At 46.6% G+C, this 19,692-nt stretch overlaps 2 protein-coding genes across 2 annotated transcripts; both read right to left on the reverse strand.

The window, feature by feature from the left end:
* Window positions 1-504: 504 nt before the first annotated feature.
* Window positions 505-1,901, reverse strand: H2AJ (H2A.J histone). Its single transcript, XM_073330841.1, has one exon. The coding sequence runs from the start codon at window positions 1,820-1,822 to the stop codon at window positions 1,433-1,435; it is 390 nt and encodes a 129-aa protein (XP_073186942.1). The 5' UTR covers window positions 1,823-1,901; the 3' UTR covers window positions 505-1,432.
* A 5,577-nt stretch (window positions 1,902-7,478) lies between these two features.
* Window positions 7,479-18,535, reverse strand: LOC140904961 (butyrophilin subfamily 1 member A1-like). The gene is made up of 8 exons (XM_073327349.1): window positions 18,357-18,535; window positions 16,176-16,253; window positions 13,571-13,918; window positions 12,902-13,180; window positions 12,381-12,500; window positions 11,949-11,969; window positions 10,181-10,207; window positions 7,479-8,983 (listed from the first exon to the last, which is right to left on the reverse strand). Exons 2-8 carry the CDS (start codon window positions 16,246-16,248, stop codon window positions 8,223-8,225), a joined length of 1,629 nt encoding a protein of 542 aa, XP_073183450.1. The 5' UTR covers window positions 16,249-16,253; window positions 18,357-18,535; the 3' UTR covers window positions 7,479-8,222.
* Window positions 18,536-19,692: the final 1,157 nt, after the last annotated feature.

Below are 19,692 nucleotides of genomic sequence, written 5' to 3' on the forward strand. Positions count from 1 at the left end.
CTTTATTATCCTAATAGACAAGGTCATAGTAACTTCAGGTGGAAGAATTATTGGCGAGGTTTTCTTAGACTATGAAGAAAATATTAACATTCATTAACGCAACACTGCATTCTGAATTGATCCAGTAATCAACTTTTGAAATCCTGATCCATTGTCTAAAGGGCATGGCTATTGCTAAGGTCTTTTCATTCTTGTGCATTACAAACTTCAGCAAATTGCCACTGACATGTATCTTTGCTTTAGGACTAGAACATTGCATATTACACATTATTGTTCAATTAGTGATGGATTTATGTTAATAAGGAACAATTTAAAATAGAAATAACAATCACACATCTCTCTTACAAGATAGAAAGGTATGATGCAAACTTTCACAACAAAATTATACAATAAGGTTAACACACACAGTGAAGAAATAGAAGAAAACATTCCCTTATATTATTAAATCAAATGCAGAGCTCTCCCATAATAGATAAGGACACATCCCTTTAATAAATCACACGGTTCTGCCTTGTGTTGTTACAAGTGATTCCTAATGGTACTATATGAGATTAGATTTTAAATCAAGGGTAGCCATTTAAAAAGATGTTTTTCCTGTTACTACTTTTTCCTTCCATTTGTGACATTTTTGAACCCACAGACCAGTTTCATATGCAATATATAATCATAAATGGGGACCAAATCTCTTTTGCTATATCAAATTAACCAATCTCCCACAAACCCCTAATTTATCCAAACTACAGAGGGAATGGGTTAGACAGTATGATGTGCTATATGTATTCGAAATTAAACGTGTTAAAAACTGTTCTGTGTACTTGAAGAATTTGAAACCCCCTTTTAAAGGAATTAGGGTTTCACTATTATTTTGGGTTCAAAGGGACCAATCAATATTTGGGGGACAGTTCTTTAAATATGAGAATAAAGAACCCCAGGGCAGGTGAAAGATAACTTGGATAAAATTGTGTATATTTGTTTGATTTGTCGCAGCAACATTAAAACAAGGCTTTCGTCTCTAAGAGAACAGGATGGATTCAACATAGAATGCACCATAATCACTTGGTGCTATTGAATATTTATTTTTCTCAGTGGTTTCCTATTATTATATATACACAGTTTACAATCTGATTTTACCCCATCGATATTTATGGAACCTGGAAGAACAAAGGCTTGGTGCCTAGTTTTCCCTCCCCAAAAGGGGCTTCCGTTACTCATGAAAAGTAATGGGGGTGGGCGAGGGGGAGGAGAATCACTAATAAGTGCTTAAATTTTTGGCGATCCCTACTAAAGGGGTGGGCGGTTTCTACTTAACAAACAAGGCTGCTCTTTCTGTTTTAATGCGATGTAACTCTTTTTTTGAGACAGTAGGTGGCTCTAAAAAGAGCCTTTGGGTTAGCTGTGAAGTTGAAGGATTCACCTTTCTTCTTGGTCAGTTTCATTTGCTCTTGGCCTTATGACTTTCAGTTTTCTTGGGCAGCAGCACGGCCTGGATATTGGGCAGGACACCCCCTTGAGCGATCGTGACTTTCCCCAGCAGCTTGTTGAGCTCCTCGTCGTTTCGGATGGCGAGCTGCAGGTGACGGGGGATGATCCTGGTTTTCTTGTTGTCTCGCGCCGCGTTGCCAGCCAGCTCCAGAATCTCAGCAGTCAGATACTCCAGCACCGCAGCCATATAGACCGGGGCGCCAGCGCCCACCCGCTCCGCATAATTGCCTTTGCGAAGCAAACGGTGCACACGGCCCACCGGGAACTGCAGCCCAGCCCGGGAGGAGCGAGACTTCGCCTTAGCCCGCACCTTACCTCCCTGCTTTCCTCTGCCCGACATTGTAATTCGTTCTCTAGCAACAACTACCCCGCCCACAATCTGCTAAACCTGCCCTGAGCGCGCAGTAGCGCCCCGATGTCTGTCCTTTTATCCTGTCCGTGTGACTCGTAATGTAATTTGTGATTGGCTAAAAAATGAATATGGTCTGTTCCACCAATGGTGATGCGGATCTGAATCTGACCAATGGCTAGTCAGTAGTTACTGTAATTTTACCCTTCCTCCTTCTGCGCCCCCTCCCTGTCCCGCACTTCTCAGAGGCTGTCTTGCTCCATCTAAACGGCCCTCAGTAGTGACAATAAATGTGTTAGTCTCTAAGGTGCCACAAGTACTCCTTTTCTTCTTAATTGATTAACCTGTCTTTGTAAACCTGAGGCTTTTCTTTTACAGTATGTACTTTGAGTATGTGTCTCCTAGACTATTTTAGTGCTTTTCTGTCTGCAGAAGTAATAACTGGTCCTTCCACATTGGTGTGGTGTGGGATATCTAGTTAATTATAAAATAATTGATTCAAGGATGATTAAAAGGAGAACAGAGTAGAATGTTTTTTTTTCCCCCTGCATGAATCTTGCCATAAATGAGATACTTGTATTTAGTTTGCTGCTTGCTCCCAAGTGAATAAAAAGGGGATAATTAATGTCTTTTAAACATCTTACCGGAAGATCCAAGTATATATCTTAGATATTTTCAGCCAAAAAAAAAAAAATAGGATACATGCTATCTAAAATGTATACAGTCAAAATACCATTGCTGTGAGAAAAGCTCAGCAGCCATTCTTTGGTAGCAAAAATGTACAGCTATTTAGAAGTGGAAACAGTTTGTCTTCAATGGCAATAATGTATATCTTTTTAGGAATGGGAATAATTCTGAGTAAACTGTGTTTAGCTTGACATATTTAGTTAGAATATCACAAAAAGTGATTAGTTTGTCAAGAAAAGCTAAACAAGAAATTGAGATACTTTTCTTTGAGGAAGGAAGGGAGTTAAATCAACAATATTTGCGACCATCACAGTGACAAATGTGGTGGGATTGGAAAATGTTTTTTTTACAAAAATAAGTAACCAAATAAGAGTATGTTACTCTGGAAACAAATCATCCAGGTTAAGTTTTACACTGGTCAAGGCTAGACAACATTATCTCTTTGAATGTTTTGGAACCCTAATATGGTCTATCAGTCTCTGAGGAACAGTTTGTGATACCATTAGACAAAATGAAAAATATCTAATTACATAAGTAGTCCAATTGACTTCAGTAGGATTTCTCCAGGTATAAGGCTATCACCATCTGGCCCTAAAAGAGAACCATTAAATAGGTTCAGCACCTCAAGTTGGAGCAAAAAGAGAACCTAACCTCCACCCAGTTGTAATGATCTGCCCATGTTAGAAGTGTCATCACTGTGCCTCCTGTATTCAGTATTTCCAGTCCCACCATGAATATTAGCTATCAACCAAATCTGAGTCAGAAACCACCTGGGAGAGGACCTTCATTGTTATGGGAGCAACTATATGTGGTTTAAGAGCAACATATAAGAGTCATCATCAGCACAGATAGTGAAATTACTGAGAACAGTAATGGTCTTTGAGAAAGAGACTGTCATTTCTGATATGTTTACCACAATGGGGACATGGCCTGACTGAGGTCTTTAGATGCTACCACAAAATGCATTTAAAATCCTCAGTAATGCATTCCTTCCCCGCTTGGATAGCTGCACAACGTTGACTATTTAGGACAGAGGTGGGCAAACTACAGCCCGCGGGCCACATCTGGCCCGTGGGACCCTCCCGCTCAGCCCCTGAGTTCCTGGCCCGGGAGGCTAGCCCCCGTCCCCTCCGCTGCTGTTCCCCCTCCGCCTCAGCCTCAGCCTCAACTCACTGTGCCACCAGCACAATACTCTGGGCCGTGGGGCAGCGAGCTCCTGGGGCAGCGCAGCTGCAGAGCCCGGCCTGACCCGGTGCTCTGTGCTGCGCGGGGCGTGGCTGGCTACAGCTGGGCAGCACGGCTGTAGTGCCGCCAGTCACCGGTGCTCCAGGCAGCGCGGTAAGGGGGGCAAGGAGTGGGGGGGGCGGGTTTTGGATAGAGGGCAGGGGAGTTTGGGGTGGTAGTCAGGGGGCGAGGGTGTGGATAGGGGTTGGGGCGGTCAGAGGGTGGGAAACAGGGGGGTTGAATGGGGGCAGGAGTCCCCTGGGGGGCAGTCAGGAAGGGGGGGGTTGGATGGGGTGGTGGGGAGCAGTGAGGGGCAGGGGTTCCGGGGATGGTCAGGGAGCAGCGGGGGTGCATGGGGCAGGAGTCCAGGGGAGGGGGGGGCATCAGGGCCAGAAGCGGGGGGGGTGGGTAGAGGGTGGGGGCCAGGCAACACCCCCCTCCCCTAACCAGCCCTTCATACAATTTCCAAAACCTGATGCAGCCCTCAGGCCAAAAAGTTTGCTCGCCCTGATTTAGGAAAACAGCAAATACTTTTTTTGAACAGGGACTTGGGGCGCACTAAAGGAGATATGGGGGAGGAGGAAATGTGATGAGTGGGAGATTTTGACTTGTAATATATTAAATAACCGGTAAATAGCATAGCTGGTAGAGAGGGGAGACATGCTACTGAGGAACTTCCTCCACCACTCCCATGGCGAGGAGCTCCTGCACCTCCTGAATAAGGAATTGCTCGTGAGAGGGATCCCTGAAGAGGGATGGGAAAAGGGGGTGGGACGGATGGCAACAGCAGAACTGAAAAGAATATCCCACTTCCACCATATGGAGGATCCGACAGTCAGAAGTTATTTGGGACCAAGCATGGTAGAAGTGGGACAAACGATTAAAAAAGGATGGGGAAGGATGTGGTGTACCATCCTCAGGCGCCCCTTCAAAAGGCCTGCTTGGAACCCAGCGATGAGTTAGTTGGGCCCTGGCTCTCTCTAGCCAGGGGATTGGAAAGCTTTCTTCCGCCATTCCTGCCCCTTCTCCTATAAAAATCCTGCCTCAGCCGAGGATAGAATTGCTGCTGTTGTTGCTGAGGCTTGAAATGTTTGTGTTGGGTTGCCAGGGTGGGCATACCCAAGGATTTAATGGTAGCCCTTGAGTCCTTTAGGCTATGGAGCCTAGAGTTAGCCTGCTTCACGAACAGACCTGAGCCATCAAAAAGCAAGTCCTGCATCATCTGTTGAACCTCAGGTGAGAGTCCCGAGGCTGCAGCCATAAGCTATACCTCATGGCGATACCAGAGAACAAGGTATGCACCACTGAGTCTGCAGCATCCAGTGAGGCCTGTAAAGAGGGCTGTGCCACCACCTTGCCCTCCTTCACTATAGCTCCAAACTCTTCCCTGGACTCAGTTGGCATCAGCTCCTTAAATATGAGCATCGATTTACAGGAGTTGAAGCTGTATCTACTCAGAATTGCCTTCTGGTTGGCAATCCTGAGTTGCAACCCCACCATACAGTACATGCATCTGACGAAGTGGGTATTCACCCACGAAAGCTTATGCTCCAATACATCCGTTAGTCTATATGGTGCCACAGGACTCTTTGCTGCTTTTACAGATTCAGACTAACACGGCTACCCCCCTGATATTTAACCCCCCTGTAGAGTACACTTTGTGCTCAAATAAATCCAGGCGCTTGGCGTCCTTGGACTTAGGTGCTGGGGCTCATTGCCCCTGCCTTTCCTTCTCATTCACCGCAGCCACCACCCCCGAGTAAGGCTGCGGGCATGTGAAAAGGTATTCATACCCCTTAGATAGGACAAAATACTTCCTCTCCATGCCCTTCACGGTGGGAGGGATGGAGGCCAGGGTCTGCCAAATGGTCTTAGCATTAGCCTGTATGGTCTTGATGAGGGGTAGAGCCACCCTCGATGGGCCTTCCAGGGCCAGGATTTCGACCATCAGGACCTCCGACTCCACCACCTCCTTGGCCTGCAGGCCCATGTTTCACGGCTCCCTGGGAAGGAGGTCCTGGTGGGTGCATCTGTCTACGGGGGGTGGTCCTGAGACAGAGGTGCCTGCAACTGCCTTGTCTGGGAAGGAAGACGAGGAGGCTTATGGGGGAACAAGGTTCTTCTGACCCTCTTGCTCTCCAGTGACCTCCTGTCCTGTCTCACTGACTGGGCCAGGCAAACCTGGATCAGGCTCAGGAACTGGGGTTGGCTCCAAGGTGTGTGTGAGGAAATGGTACCTCCTCCCCACCCCTAGGGGTGGGGCGACTTGCTGAAGCCTCCTGCACCCTCAGTTCAGAGGTCACCAACCAGGAACCTTTAGATTGGGTGCCCTGTGCCTGGTGGTATGCCCATGGGATCCAAAATGGCCACTGCGTTGGTCCCTGCCACTATGCAGGCTACGGCCCAGCTCTCACCTCAGGCCCTCCACGGACTGACCAGTGCCGGACCTGTTCTGAGTATCTAGACTCTGTCTCTGAGTCCAAAGACATGGACCGGGACCAGGATGGTACTGAGCAGAGCTGGCCCAGGGAGTGGTGCCACAATTCATAGGCGCCAACTTCCCCTCTTTCCCATGCCAGCTCTGCTCCCCAGCCCCAGCCCCACTCCACCCCTTCCATGAGGCCCCATCCCAGTCCCGCCTCTTCTCACCCACATTCCAACTCCCTCCCCAAATCCCCACCCCAACCCCGCCTCTTCCCCTGAATGCGCCATGTTCCGGCTCCTCCCCCTCCTTTCCAGAGTGTGTTAGCGCTGCCAAACAGCTGTTTGGTGGCAGCTGGGCAGGAAGCACCGGAAGGTAGGTGGAGGAGAGGGGACATGGCGTATTTAGGGGAGGAGGAAGTGGGGCAGGGGGGTGAGGGGACCTTGGCTGCTGCTAGGTGCAGAATACCCACTAATTTTTCCCTGTGGGTGCTCCAGTCCGCAAGGCAGATGTGAAGACCTGGCAATTAACTATAGATTACCATCAGATCAAGGCTTGCACCCCCCAGTGGGCTCCAGTGGTGGCAGACATGACCGCATTTGTGGAAAGTATTCTGCCTGAGGCACAGTGGTTTTCAGTGACTGATTTAGCAAATGGCTTCTTCCCCCTGCCCCTGGTTCCAGAGAGCCAAGACCAATTTGCCTTTACCTTTTGCAATACCCAGTATATGTTCACCTGGGTTCCCCCATGCTAGCCCATCAAGCCATGACTAGCACCCTGGATACCCTGACTGGCCATGGGACCCTGGAGTGAAAATGGGTACACCGCGGACAACTTAAACGAGCAGGGTCTGCCGCGGTGGGAGCATGGTGCTAATTTGTTTCTAAGCTTCTATCTTTCAGCCTCTGAACCAGAACATCAGGAGAGCGGGTATCCGCTGAAGAGTTACAGAAATACCATGGTTATAGTATCATGACAAAGTCTGTGTTCAGTGTTGTATGTTCCATGTTGCATTCCAGCGTGCCTCAGGAAGACTTACCTTCATCGCACCATCCATCGCTGCGCTGTGGGACACTTACCTTGAAGGATCCTGAAATCTCCAGTGCTGTGCCTGTCCTGGTCGTGTGAGCATGTGAGTGTGACCCCCACCTCTCTTCTTTTGAGCTTAGCTATCAGTATAATAAACGTGCTGCTTTCTCCCAAACTCTGGTGGGTCATTAGTCCTCCCTCAGCTTACCAGCTGGCCCAGTTTCGGGTAACAGGCCGACATGTACCCAGGAAGGCTTGCAGGTAAACAAACCCTTTCACAGGTCATTGATTCTGAAGCACCCTTTATGGCTTCCATTTAACATGTTTACATCAGTAATAGACGTTCATATCTTATTATCCTAACTCCAGAGATAGAACTAATACATGCAAACAAATAGGATGAACACATGCAGTAGATCATAAGCTTTGTAATGATACCTTACAAGAGACCTTCTGCATAAAGCATAGTCCAGTTACATGATTTACACTCATAAGCGTATTTCCTTAAAACATATAGAACGCATCATCACAGGTGGGTCTCTGGGATGGAGATCCACTCCTCCCTTGCTTCCTGTGCTGCTTCTGCGCCTGGGAATGGGAGCATTGCCGGGTGAATCCTGCCGGCTTTGGCGCCAGGGTGTGGCAGTGCCATGGGTTTCTGCCAGATTCCTTCCACAGTGCTGCTTCCACCACTGCCACCAGGGCACTGCGCACCCATGAGCTCAGTGCCGGGTCTTGCCATGCCACTGGAGGTTGTGGTCTGAGTGCCGCCATCATAAGGAGCTGCTTGAGGTGAAAGTCTTGCTCCTTTTTTGTTCCGGGGTGAAACCCTTTACAAATCCTGCACTTGTCTGCTCGATGAGCCTCCCCCAGACACTTTAAACAAGCGTCATGGGCGTCGCCCATTGGCATGGGTTGACTGCAGGACTTGCAGGCCTTAAACCCCTGGGACTTGGGAATTTAAGCCCTCACAAAGAAACACGTTTGGGGTGGACGATAAACCCCACAGTCCAACAGCTAACTAAAGAACTAAGAACCTATACACAGTTTGTGCATGTTGCCAGATTGAGGGGATGGCTCCTGCTTCTGTATGAAAGGAGCCTGGTGTAGAAATGGAAGGGTGGCATCATCACTATTTTTGAGGTTGGAGTGTTCTACAGCCACATCCTTTCCATTAGTGCCTTCCAAGAGCTCTGAAGTGGAGATGTGAGGTGAAGGAATGGAAGTTGAAGACATTAGGTCAGAGTAGTCAGGCGAGAGAAAACAAAGGTTGAGAGGGTCTTTGTTTTTCCCATTTTTGTTCAGACCAGGACAGAAATAGGGGTATACATCCAGAGGGAATTTCAGGCTAAAAGTGTAGATGTGAGACATGTCTGAAACATCATAGAAATCTAACCTCTGAGCCTTACCATCTAAGTGAATCCCCACTACTTTAGGCTGTTTGCCAAGTTTTAGTTTAACTTCAGGATCCTCAAAGGCTATATAATCAGTACTGTTAAAAAACCGTATCCCCCAGTACCCATTCTCTGGCTTCAAATCCTGCCAGCCTTTCCTATTAGCCTTCCCATCTGTAACCCCAAGATCCCAGTCTGTCTTATTTCCCACATACACTTCCCAGTAATATTCCTTCCCAGCTCTGAGGGTCTCAGATCCCAGCACGCAGGCCCATCCATCAAATCTCTCCAGAGTATCAGTCACCTCTTGCTTCTGGTCACTGTGGCTTACATGTAGGCAATCCGATGAAATATGAAGGTTGGGATGGGCTGTGTTAGGATCCACTCTAATTTGCACTGTACAATTAAATGGAGACACATTGGGGGGGGGGACACAAAAAACAAAAAAAACAAGCATGGGTGAACATTCACTTCCTGCATCACCCAATTCACAGAAGCATCCCCTACATTCACTACCTGTCTTCCTGATTCCCTGAGGTCCCTCTACAGCCTTAAATCATTTTCAGATTAGAAACACATTTTAAGTAAGCATTGTTTCTTCTTACTCATCAGAACTGTGCCCTGAGTGTATCCAAATTTATATCTGCTTACTTTACTGACTAAGACTGCTTCTTGCTCCTGTGGGTAGAGCACTGCGCAGATCAAAATTTATATCTGCATCCAATCCATGATCCGCAAACATGATTGGCAGATATAAAGCGGATACCTGCAGATTTGCAGGGTTTTGCCTGTGAGTGCCACACAGATAAGAAAGTTAGCTGGATCCCATTCCTTCTTGTAGTTTAACAACAGAAGTCTTCATTAAATCTCAGTTACACCTGGCCAAATCCATTGAATGGGGTTTGCACAGGTATCAGTGATGGCTTAAATTTGGAGACACTCAGGTTGCAGGAAAGACCCTAGCTGGACTTTCAGAGCCCAGATTGTATTTTATAATTGGTGGCTAGAAAAGGTATCTTTTTATTTGTAAAATAAGTAAATTTCCTCTGGAAATCATTGACAGACAGTAAATATGGAATCCCACAGGACTATTTTTTAAAGACAATGGGGGGGGGGATCACACTTTGATTGGCAGAGACTCCCTTTTGGTCACTCTGGTAGGTAGTGTGCACTTTCACACACATTTAGAAACAAACTCTGCTCTCAGTGACACCAATGTAAATTAGAGTAATTACTTAAATTTCATGTGGATTTATCCCTCTGCAATGAGGTCTACTCAGAACTCCAATAATAAGAAAAAGGAATTTGACACGGTGGTGACAGAGACTGGGACTGTGAGCCACAACTTTCAGGAAGGCTCACAAGTTCCTCTCCTTTTTATAGTTCCCTCCCACCCATTCTTTGAATGATCATTCCTCTCCAAGAAGAAGGCAAAACATTGGATTTAGCTTGTCCACCTCCATTACTGAGGTAAGTTCTTCATGTACACTGAGCAGAAGACAGACCTTCAGAACGTGGTGCTGGACTAAAAAGGAGGTAATTTCACTGAGATACCGAAGAATAAATAAAGTAACTGTTTTTTTGGTTACTCACCAGCTGAGTTTCGGGCCTTCAATAGCTCTGAAATGTGAAACAAGAGAAGTTAGGAAAGAATACCAAAGTTAATGGAGTTTGCACTCTAAACCCAATTGTGACCCTTCTCTTACAATCCACAGAAAAAGAACTATTAGTCTCAAAACTGGTAAGTTAGGTATGTCATTGAGATAGAATTCTTCTCCCAGATTTGAAATGAACCGGACAAGGAGTTCATTGGTTGTGACACCTTAAAAAAAAATATATATATATATATTTTAAAGGCCAACTCCAAAAGTTCATATTTACACTTAGACTCCACCTATACACACACACACTGAAATACCTAAATAAACGACCTGACTTTCTAAAGTGCTGTATACCCAGCAGATTCACTGAAGTCAATGGGAGCTGCTGGGTGGTCAGTACTTTTGAAAAGTTGGGCCTCTTATTTTGGTATTTAAATATGGGCTTAGAAACTTAACTTTACATACCCACTTAAAAATATGGTCCTTAGGTGTTGAGTTAAATAAAGATATAGAAATATCTGTATATTATCCAGCAAGAAAACAGAACAAGGCAGGGAGATAAAACATAATTTACTGAATTCAGTTAGTTGAGATCTAGTGCACAGGACCAAATATTACTTTAATTTGTTATTTTAAATAAGTTCTCCACAATGGAACGTTCACATCTGTTCAGCTGATAGGAAGTTCTGGAGACCAAACCAGGGAGCAGCAGGAAGCAGCCAGAGAAGGAGTTCTTCACTCCCCATGTCTCCTGCATAGAACTTAGGGAGCAGGTTGGAAGAAATGCCATTTTCAGCATGCTGCCGTTCCCCCTGCCCTCAGAGTCCCTCCCTGCCCCCAACTTTATCCAGCGTGCACTTTGCCCACTATTACTGATCACTTTGACATATGCCAGAAGGAGGCCCCCCCATTTTTGAGCAACTCTTATGGAGGAGTATGTGGGAGCAAGAAGAACAGAGAAGTCAAGACAGCATGGGGAGAAGTACATATCCTCCCCTTGCGCGCGTGCACACACGCACACGCACACACCTCTGAGTGGACTTTCTAAGGTCTGATAGAGTTCACTAAAAACTAGCGTATAAAAGAAATGTGCAGTTTGTAGATCACAGTGAGATACAAAATGTTAGATTTTTCAAAAAGTAGAACAGCTGTCATCACTCAAATCAAAGTCTCAGATTCCCCAAACTGCCTTATCAGATTAACCTCAAACTTTCAAAAATATACATAAAAACACACCTTCATGCTACGAGATCACATATGCCAAATTTCAGGAAGAAAGTAAATTTGAGTTTTGTTTGTTTTAAGGAAGTTATAGACGTAATGACAACTGTCTTAGAACCTTAACTATGGAGTCACTAAAGCAGCTCCAAAACAACACATCAGAAAGACAGGATCATAGAAATCCAGTCACAGGCAGCAATACCAAGACACCTGTGTGCTCCAAGTGTGGTTGGGGTGCGTGCCAGCAGGGCATGTGTAAAACATTAGTGAACTTGAACATGTTACAAGTTATAACTGTTATCCCACACTGAAAAGGAGAACCACCAACTGTCTCACTCAACAACCCAAAAGGGGGGTGATGCACCCATCAGTGAAGAGACAGACAATTATCCTTCTGAATGAATCCTCAGGCTCCTGAGAGAGAAACACAGACAAACACAATAGAAGAGCAGGGACTGGGAGAGACAGACAGTAATGAAAAGAGAGGAAGATACAGAGAGAGACCAAAGAAGTCCATTCTAGAAAAACAAATTTCATACCTTTTGCAATTTGAAGCTTTCCTGAGGGAAGAAAAGAGAAGAGATGAATGTGCAAAGAGATCATCAACTGGTATTATACCTACATCAATGTGTCCATCCTCAGCCAACCTATGCAACACCCTCATCCTGTGTTGATGCTACATTCCCATGACCAAAGGGTCTCCTTCCCACAGAGATCTATTTCAGCGAAATTGGACAAATGTTGGAAAAAATAAGCATTTTTTGGTGAGTCTGGGAAATCTAAATGTAACAGAGAAAATTCTCAGGGCCAAGGGGCAGAACCAATCATTCACAGGAGCTGAAAATAGTAACATCTTATTGATGTTTTTGTCCCATCACACATTCCATACCTAATTCTTGCTTTTAATCTCTAACTCAGGATGCATTTGTCTATGGAGAATATTCTACACTGGGAAAGGACCAGGAACATACCTTTGGATTCTCTCTCTGTTTTGAATATGAAGCCTGTAACCACACCAAATATAACGAGCAATAGACATAATATTACTATGGTGACTACATATGGGTGTTTATCATATGGGAATAAATCACCTGAAATGAAAGAGAATGGGGTTGTTAGTTCAGGAAGAAAATAACTTTAGAACTGGACGGAGTCTCAGGGTGTCTCACTGACATCCTTCATGCCAGGTGTCCACATCTAGGACGCTCCATAAGCGGCTCTAAAGTTCCCCCAACCTCCCCCAAACTACAAGCATCTCATCTAGATTCCCTCATCCACCATAAGCCCTAGCTACAACATATGATACTATGTATTTTTAAATACCATACACAAAATAAAGAGGGGATGTTCAGAGAAATTAGAAATTCCAAGAAGGCAAACTGTAAAGTTCCTGCTTCCTGTGGCTCTGTCCTGCCCTAACCAGTTATGTTCAGCAAACCAATACCCTGTCTTTTACTACCCAGACAAACTCTTTGAAATAGGAAAGCCTTACTGGAAAGTTGCAGCTCCGACTGTCTTGTCTGGTCCCAGAAGTTGCTTTGGAGCCGACACACCAAGACCTGGCTTTTGTTATCTTTCACATCCATGTGACTCTGAATATTGTGTAGACCTTGAACATCTTTTACAGATAACATAGTTGAGTTCTGTCTTTGACCATGCCTGTCAGCCCACATTATTGCTGGTTCTGGATACCACCCTTCTGAACTGCAAGTGAGTGTCACTCCCTGGTCCTGGGAACGGTGCACAGAGATTGTCGGGCCTGTGCCAACAGCTGTGTCAAAGCAAACCAAGTAATATTCGCTTACTCAACATGGAAACACCACTACTTTGTTCCCATTGGGAGGGAAAGGATTCACCATGTTAGTATCACTAGCACGTGCATTGATGCTCTATGATAATGTGTAGCCAGCAGAGGAACATCATGGCCCTCTATAGCCACAGCCAGTCACCAAGGCCTCTCAGTAACTGCTGCCAGCTGCCATTGCATCTTGGTGATTAGAGGTGGATAATAACTGCTTAGATACCTGGCAGAGATTTGAAATGAAACAAAAAAATGCCAGAGGAAAATGTGTGCGTTTGCGGGGGGATACACATCAGTGAAGGGATACATGTCACCTGCTAAAACAGAGAGCAATTCACTGACAAGAAGAGCCTACTTTACCTCCAACCTTTAACTCCACAAGGCTTTCCAAATAATTCGATTTGTTGCCAATGAAGCAGACATAGCTGCCTCCATCTGCCACCTGAACCTTCTTCAACAGTAGAGAGACATTGCCATTGGGAAGCTCCTCCTTGAACAGCTCTGTCCTTCCCTGGTAGTGTGGGTTCTGCTTCTGCAGGGCATCATGCCCATTCTCATAATGATGGGTCAGGCCAGCAATCTCACTGCTATGCCATCTCACTTCCATCTGTTTGGCACTGGTCCTAGGTGAAAGCTGGCATGGAAGGATGACATCTGTGCCAACTGTGGCAATCACTGGAGAATCTGATCCTTTCAGGGTAAAGCTTTCTGAAAGGGATATCATGAAAGGTATTAACACCAGCACCTTATTCCCTATTCAGTTCCAACATTGCCAAACCCCACCTCCACCACATTCTGGATTATAACCATCTGCATTCTCAACACTGTAGTTCTCCTCGCTATTACTACCAACCATCTTCATCACCAAAAAACAAAACTCCAACAGAGTGACAAAGGAGACTATGACCACCATTACACAGGGGCAAATCATGTGGAGGAGCATCCTGGACAAACCGAGCATCCAACAGGTGGAGTGGGAGCTACTCCTTTTAAATCTGATAGCACTGGGAAGGAGCATAACCTGAAAATACAAGAATTGCTTACCGCCACCCCTACCCACCATCACTCAGCAGCAGTCTCGACAGCCCATACATCACCACTCACAACTCTCACATTTTTTGTTACCACTACCATGGTCCAGGCAGATTTCCTGCTCACTAATGTGTCTCTCCCACCCAACCACACTAACCAGTATGCCCTATTCCTAAAATGGAGAGCCAAGAGCACTGGACAATCCCCCCAGCAAGTGCACATAGCACTTTTCAGGATTGAACCCTATATTTGCAAACTTTTTCTAGAGACTCCATTCTCCAGCACCTGTCTTGATTTAGGAGACTCACAATGACAGGTGAACAGGAAAATGTCCTCTGTCCCATTTAGGAGATACATGGAGTAAAATTATTGGGTGATCCTCTCTGTCAAATTCACTCCCACCTCCTCACCCCAATTTGGAACTAATGTCCTAGGAGTAAAAAGCTCCATAGCCCAATTCCAACAATACTATAAGCCATGTGATTCCTGAGCCAGGTGTGTTTATGATCTATGTCCAGGTGTGAGGTGAATGGGTGACTGGTAAAGAATTAAGGTTCTTGATAAAGATGGACAAATATTGAGAAAACTCATTCACTACTGATTTTCAGGAATAAAAGCACAGAGTTTGGGCCATTCGTATTCATGGGGTAAAATTCAGTCAATCATGAGTATTCAAACAAGTACCAGACATTTGCGAAAATGTTTGTTTAGCCTGAAAGTGTCATGAATTTTAACATAAGTGAGCATTCATCGGAAAATTCACAGTAGAGGTGTGTTACTGGTTATTTACCAGTCATTTATTATTCTCCCACATAAAGAGTTCATTCGCAACATCAGTAGGCAGTAACAATAGGCCGTGAGTTAAGTGAGCAATCACACGACAAACACAGTGGGGTGGGAATAGGTATTGTTTCATATTCTCTGTGTATATATAAAGCCTGCTGCAGTTTCCACGATATGCATCTGAAGAAGTGAGCTGTAGCTCACGAAAGCTTATGCTCTAATAAATTGGTTAGTCTCTAAGGTGCCACAAGTCCTCCTTTTCTTTTTGCGAATACAGACTAACACGGCTGTTACTCTGAAACCTGTCAAAAGTTTGTTTGCATGTGCGTTATTTGCTTCAACCTTACTACAGAACAGGATTGATACATGGATCTGATCAGAAAGGGGCCTACATTAGGGACAAACAGTTTGATCAGCTTTAGTTCTTGATATCGTACACCACCACTTGGACCTAACATTGTATATTGTTTTATGTTTTTGTGGGTTTTGTTTGCTTGTTTGTTTCACCTAACTAAATACATACAAGGAAAATTACCCCTTTCACTCCCATTCTGGTAAAAATACATTTAAAAAAAAAAAACCTCCCACCCCCGGGATCTCTTGTTTACATCCTCTCTTTCTCCTACAGCTCCTTTCTTCTTTGCTCTCAATAGCCTTAAGAAACCCTCCCTCTACTTCACCAACTACTTCATCTCCTTTTTCCCCTTTGTCTCTAAATTCCCTGAACAAGTGGTCTTGATTGCCTATCCTCCAGCTCTCTTTAATCACGTCAATCCCACCCCAACAAATCTCATTATCAGCCTCCTCCTTAAGCCAAAGGGCTTGTGCTCTACAATTATTCATTTCCATTCTTCAGCTGCCCTTCATAACATGGATTAAATTATTTTCCTCTCTTCCTTTCTTCCCTAGACTTCTGTTCTTATGCAGTGCTGCCATTCAAACTGTACAGCAGTGCAAGAGCTGGCTCGTGAACAACCCCTATTTCTATGTGAATTCACTCATCTTGTTCCCTCCCACATGCCTTGGTGGTGCTGTTGTGATTCTGTCCACATGGTTCTTGGGTAGAAGTGGCCCCTTCTCCCACCATGTGGCTAAGGTAAAGATCAGAGAGAAGGGTTTGACTTGGGAGCCAGGTCCAGATCCTGCTTACCTGAGGAGACCAGGATTCCTATATGGCAGAAGAAGACAAAGGCCCAGAGCCCACTGCTGGCAGACAGTTCCATAACCCCTACAACACAAAATAGAAGAGTTCACATCAATGTCCAGAAAATTCTGGGGGAAGGGTCTGGAGAGCCTTCACAAATCAAATCACACTTTCTTTCAGGTGAAAATAATATGAGGTTCAAACTAAATTTTTCAGACTATAATGGGAGAATTAGGAGTTTATAGTCTAGTCATATTTTACATTTAAATAGCACCTTTCATCTGCAGTGTGGTCCAGTGGATGGAGCACTGGACAGGACCTTAGGAGTCTTATGTTCTATTCCTCTTCCCCCTCATCTACTGTATAACCTTGGGTAGGTCACATCACTTCATGCCTCAGTTTCCTCATGTGTGAAATAAGGACAATGATAGTTCTCTCCTTTGTAATGTGTTTTGAGATCTACAGATGAAAAGCACTATACAAGAGCTAGGTATAAGTAATTTGGTCTAAAGAATCCCAAATGACTTCTCCTACACAACACAAAAACAATGAAATGCAGCCTATGAAGTGGAAGTGTTATGATGAAAGGGCACATATGTCAGCCATATAAATAGGCTTCGAAGGATTAGATTTTTGTTGGTAAATGTTGATTTCACCACACACACAAACCCATGAAAATATATTTCCATTGATAATAACTGAAATTTATTGAGACGCAAAGTAAAAAAAAAAAAAAAAAGTTGCTGGAGAACTTCTTAGAGTTTGATTTAAGATATTTACTTTGTATATTTTGACATTTGATGTTGACAGTTTGTGTTTTCACAGTTATAAAGTTTTAACTTTCTGAATCTCAGCGTCTATTGTCATTGTCTGATTTCCCCGTCACATAAACTTCCTGCAACTGTGAAATGTTTAAACCAATATAAAAAATGCTTAAAAATAATTGATTTTTGTCAATTATAACAATAAAAATTGAATTCTACTTACATATGAAGCATTCAGAAGAAAAGAATTAACACCTCAGAAAGGTGAATTTTCCTTATTCCAAAATGAATTATGCTGATTTTACATTGCCAACTGTTTGGGGCAGGGACCATCTTTTTATTCTGTGTATAGCACCTAGCATAAGGGCTCCTGGCATTGGTGCTGGAACTATGGGTGCCGAGGGTGCTGCTGCACCCCCTGGCTTGAAGTGGTTTCCAACATGTACAGGGTTCACGGTTTGATTCAGGTTTCAGAGTAGCAGCTGTGTTAGTCTGTATTCGCAAAAAGGAGGACTTGTGGCACCTTAGAGACTAACCAATTTATTTGAGCATAAGCTTTCCTGAGCTACAGCTCACTTCATCGGATGCATCAATGACTCTCAGTGTAACCCACACCCCTCCTGGCTGTGGTGTTCTGTCCCATCCAGTAGCACCGAGACCACTTAGAGAGATTAATGAGTCTGCTCTGCAGCCTGTTGGCTCTTAGCTAAGCCTGTAGAGCAGACTCATTAATCTCTCTTTCTAAGTGAAAAGAAAAGGAGTACTTGTGGCACCTTAGAGACTAACCAATTTATTAGAGCATAAGCTTTCGTGAGCTACAGCTCACTTCATCAGATGCATATCGTGGAAACTGCAGCAGACTTTTCTTAAAGCTTATGCTCTAATAAATTGGTTAGTCTCTAAGGTGCCACAAGTCCTCCTTTTCTTTTTGCGAATACAGACTAACACGGCTGCTACTCTGAAACCTGTCTTTCTAAGTGGTCTGGCACTGGATGGGACTGAACACCACACCCAGGAGGCGTGTGGGTTACAGCAGCACCCCCACTATACAGGTTGTCCGGCCCCCCTGGCTCCTGGCCCACCATGGGACTGTAACAAGTAACAGTCACCTACGACGGCCAGGTGCTGCAGCCTAGACCGCTGCTGCCTGCCGCGCCCCGCCACAGGCGCCGAGCAGAAGGCCCAGCAGGCGGCGAAGGAGCAGGGTACGCCCAGCCCAGCGCTCACCGTCCTGAGCCCACCGTTGCCACGGCCAGGGAGGAGCCGCCCGCCCGCCCGCTGACCCCCAGCCTTCGGCTTCCTCCCTTCCCCGCCCCCCGGCTGCAACCCCTCGTGCCCCGCCCTTCTCCGAGCAGGCCCCAGCCCCCCTCCTTGCTGGGCCGGTGTCCGCTGCAGGGAGCCGCCCCGCGAAGCCCCCTCGCACCTGCAGGTCCCCTTCCAAGCCGGGTCCGCCGGGGCCGGGGCGCCGCGGCCGGAGGCCTCGAACAGCGCCCGCTCCCCGACGGGGGGTGCGCTGAGCCTGCGCAGTGACCTTCGCTGTTGCCTCTGCCCTGGCGTCGCCTTCCGACTTGCTGCCTCCTCTCCGGGGGGGGACGGGGACTGCAGCGCGGGGTGCCAGGGTCTGAGCAGGGGGCAGACACTGACTGGCCGAGGCGGGGGGGAATCAAGCTACTGTAGGTAGCGGCAGAAGAGGGGCTGAAGGGGGGGGAACCGGGGGTGGTCGCCGGGGTTCGGTCCGGCCGGGGGGGCGGGAGACGCTGCCGGAGCCTGTGCGGGGACAAAGCCCCCGTTTAGGGAGGGGGAGAAGGGGGAACAGTGACCCCGTGGGACGAGCCACCTGCTGTGCTTGTAAATAGCGGGGAGCGACGGGAGCGGAGGCTTTTTTCGTTCCCCTCCCAGGAGGCTGCCAGCCAGCCAGCCCCGGGGCAGCGGGCGGGTTCCTGGGGCCGGGTTCCTAAAGGCCCAGGCCTCCCAATTCCCAGACTGTCCAGGCCAGGGGCGACCAGATGAAAGGGACAAAATATCGGGACACATGGGGGAAGCGGGGGAAAGGAAAAAAGAAAAGAAAAAAGGCAGCGGCCGGACGTCTGGTCACCCTAGTCAATGCTTAGGCACCGCAGCGCCTCTCTATCGTCTACAAGTGCTGCTGGGCTACAGCCGGGAGACTGAATGCTGTGAAATGTTGTCCAGGCGCTCCCGCCCTCCAACTCTGCCCCACGCCTTTGGAGTATTTAAGAGTCTTTTGTCAGTTTCTATATCTTTATGGAGTCACTGCGGCCCCTTTCTCTTATATAATGTGCTGAGGTGCTAAACTTCCTCCCAGAGTCCACATGTCTACACCCCCTCCTGCTGCACCCCAATCCCCTGCCCAGGTCAGAGCCTGCACCCCTCACCCGAACTCCCCATAGCCTGCACCCCTCCTGCACCCAAACTCCGCCCCAGAGACCTGCGCCCCAAACAGGGCCAGGTTAACCTTTTGTGGGCCCGGTGCTAAACATATTTCTGGGCCCCCATGGGGGCAATGGGGACATGGAGCAGAGTCCTCAGAATGAGGGGCTGGCCAGGGGCAATGGGAGATGGATCATTGCACTGCAGGGACAGTCCTGCTCCACCCAGCCCAGTACAAGGGCACTGTTTACAAAGTGGCAGCTGCCAGATGCACACTGGCCTGCCTGGCCCTGCGCTGCTGCCATCCTGCTTCTTCCCCTTGGGGGCGGGCCCATGCCACACCATGCTACCTCCCCCCTCTCCCCGCACAT

Source organism: Lepidochelys kempii, chromosome 1 (assembly GCF_965140265.1).
Source record: "Lepidochelys kempii isolate rLepKem1 chromosome 1, rLepKem1.hap2, whole genome shotgun sequence".
Lineage (NCBI taxonomy): Eukaryota > Metazoa > Chordata > Testudines > Cheloniidae > Lepidochelys > Lepidochelys kempii.

What these genes read in the sequence shown, in the direction of transcription:
- H2AJ (XM_073330841.1), bottom strand. Translation starts at nt 1,822, where the DNA reads ATGTCGGGCAGAGGAAAGCAGGGAGGTAAGGTGCGGGCTAAGGCGAAG.
- LOC140904961 (XM_073327349.1), bottom strand. Translation starts at nt 16,248, where the DNA reads ATGGAACTGTCTGCCAGCAGTGGGCTCTGGGCCTTTGTCTTCTTCTGC. An exon ending in AAAGCTTCAAATTGCAAAAG is followed by an intron (nt 10,208 to 11,948) that starts GTATGAAATTTG and finishes TTCACATTTCAG; the next exon opens with AGCTATTGAAGGCCCGAAAC. An exon ending in GAAGGCCCGAAACTCAGCTG is followed by an intron (nt 8,984 to 10,180) that starts GTGAGTAACCAA and finishes TTAATTGTACAG; the next exon opens with TGCAAATTAGAGTGGATCCT.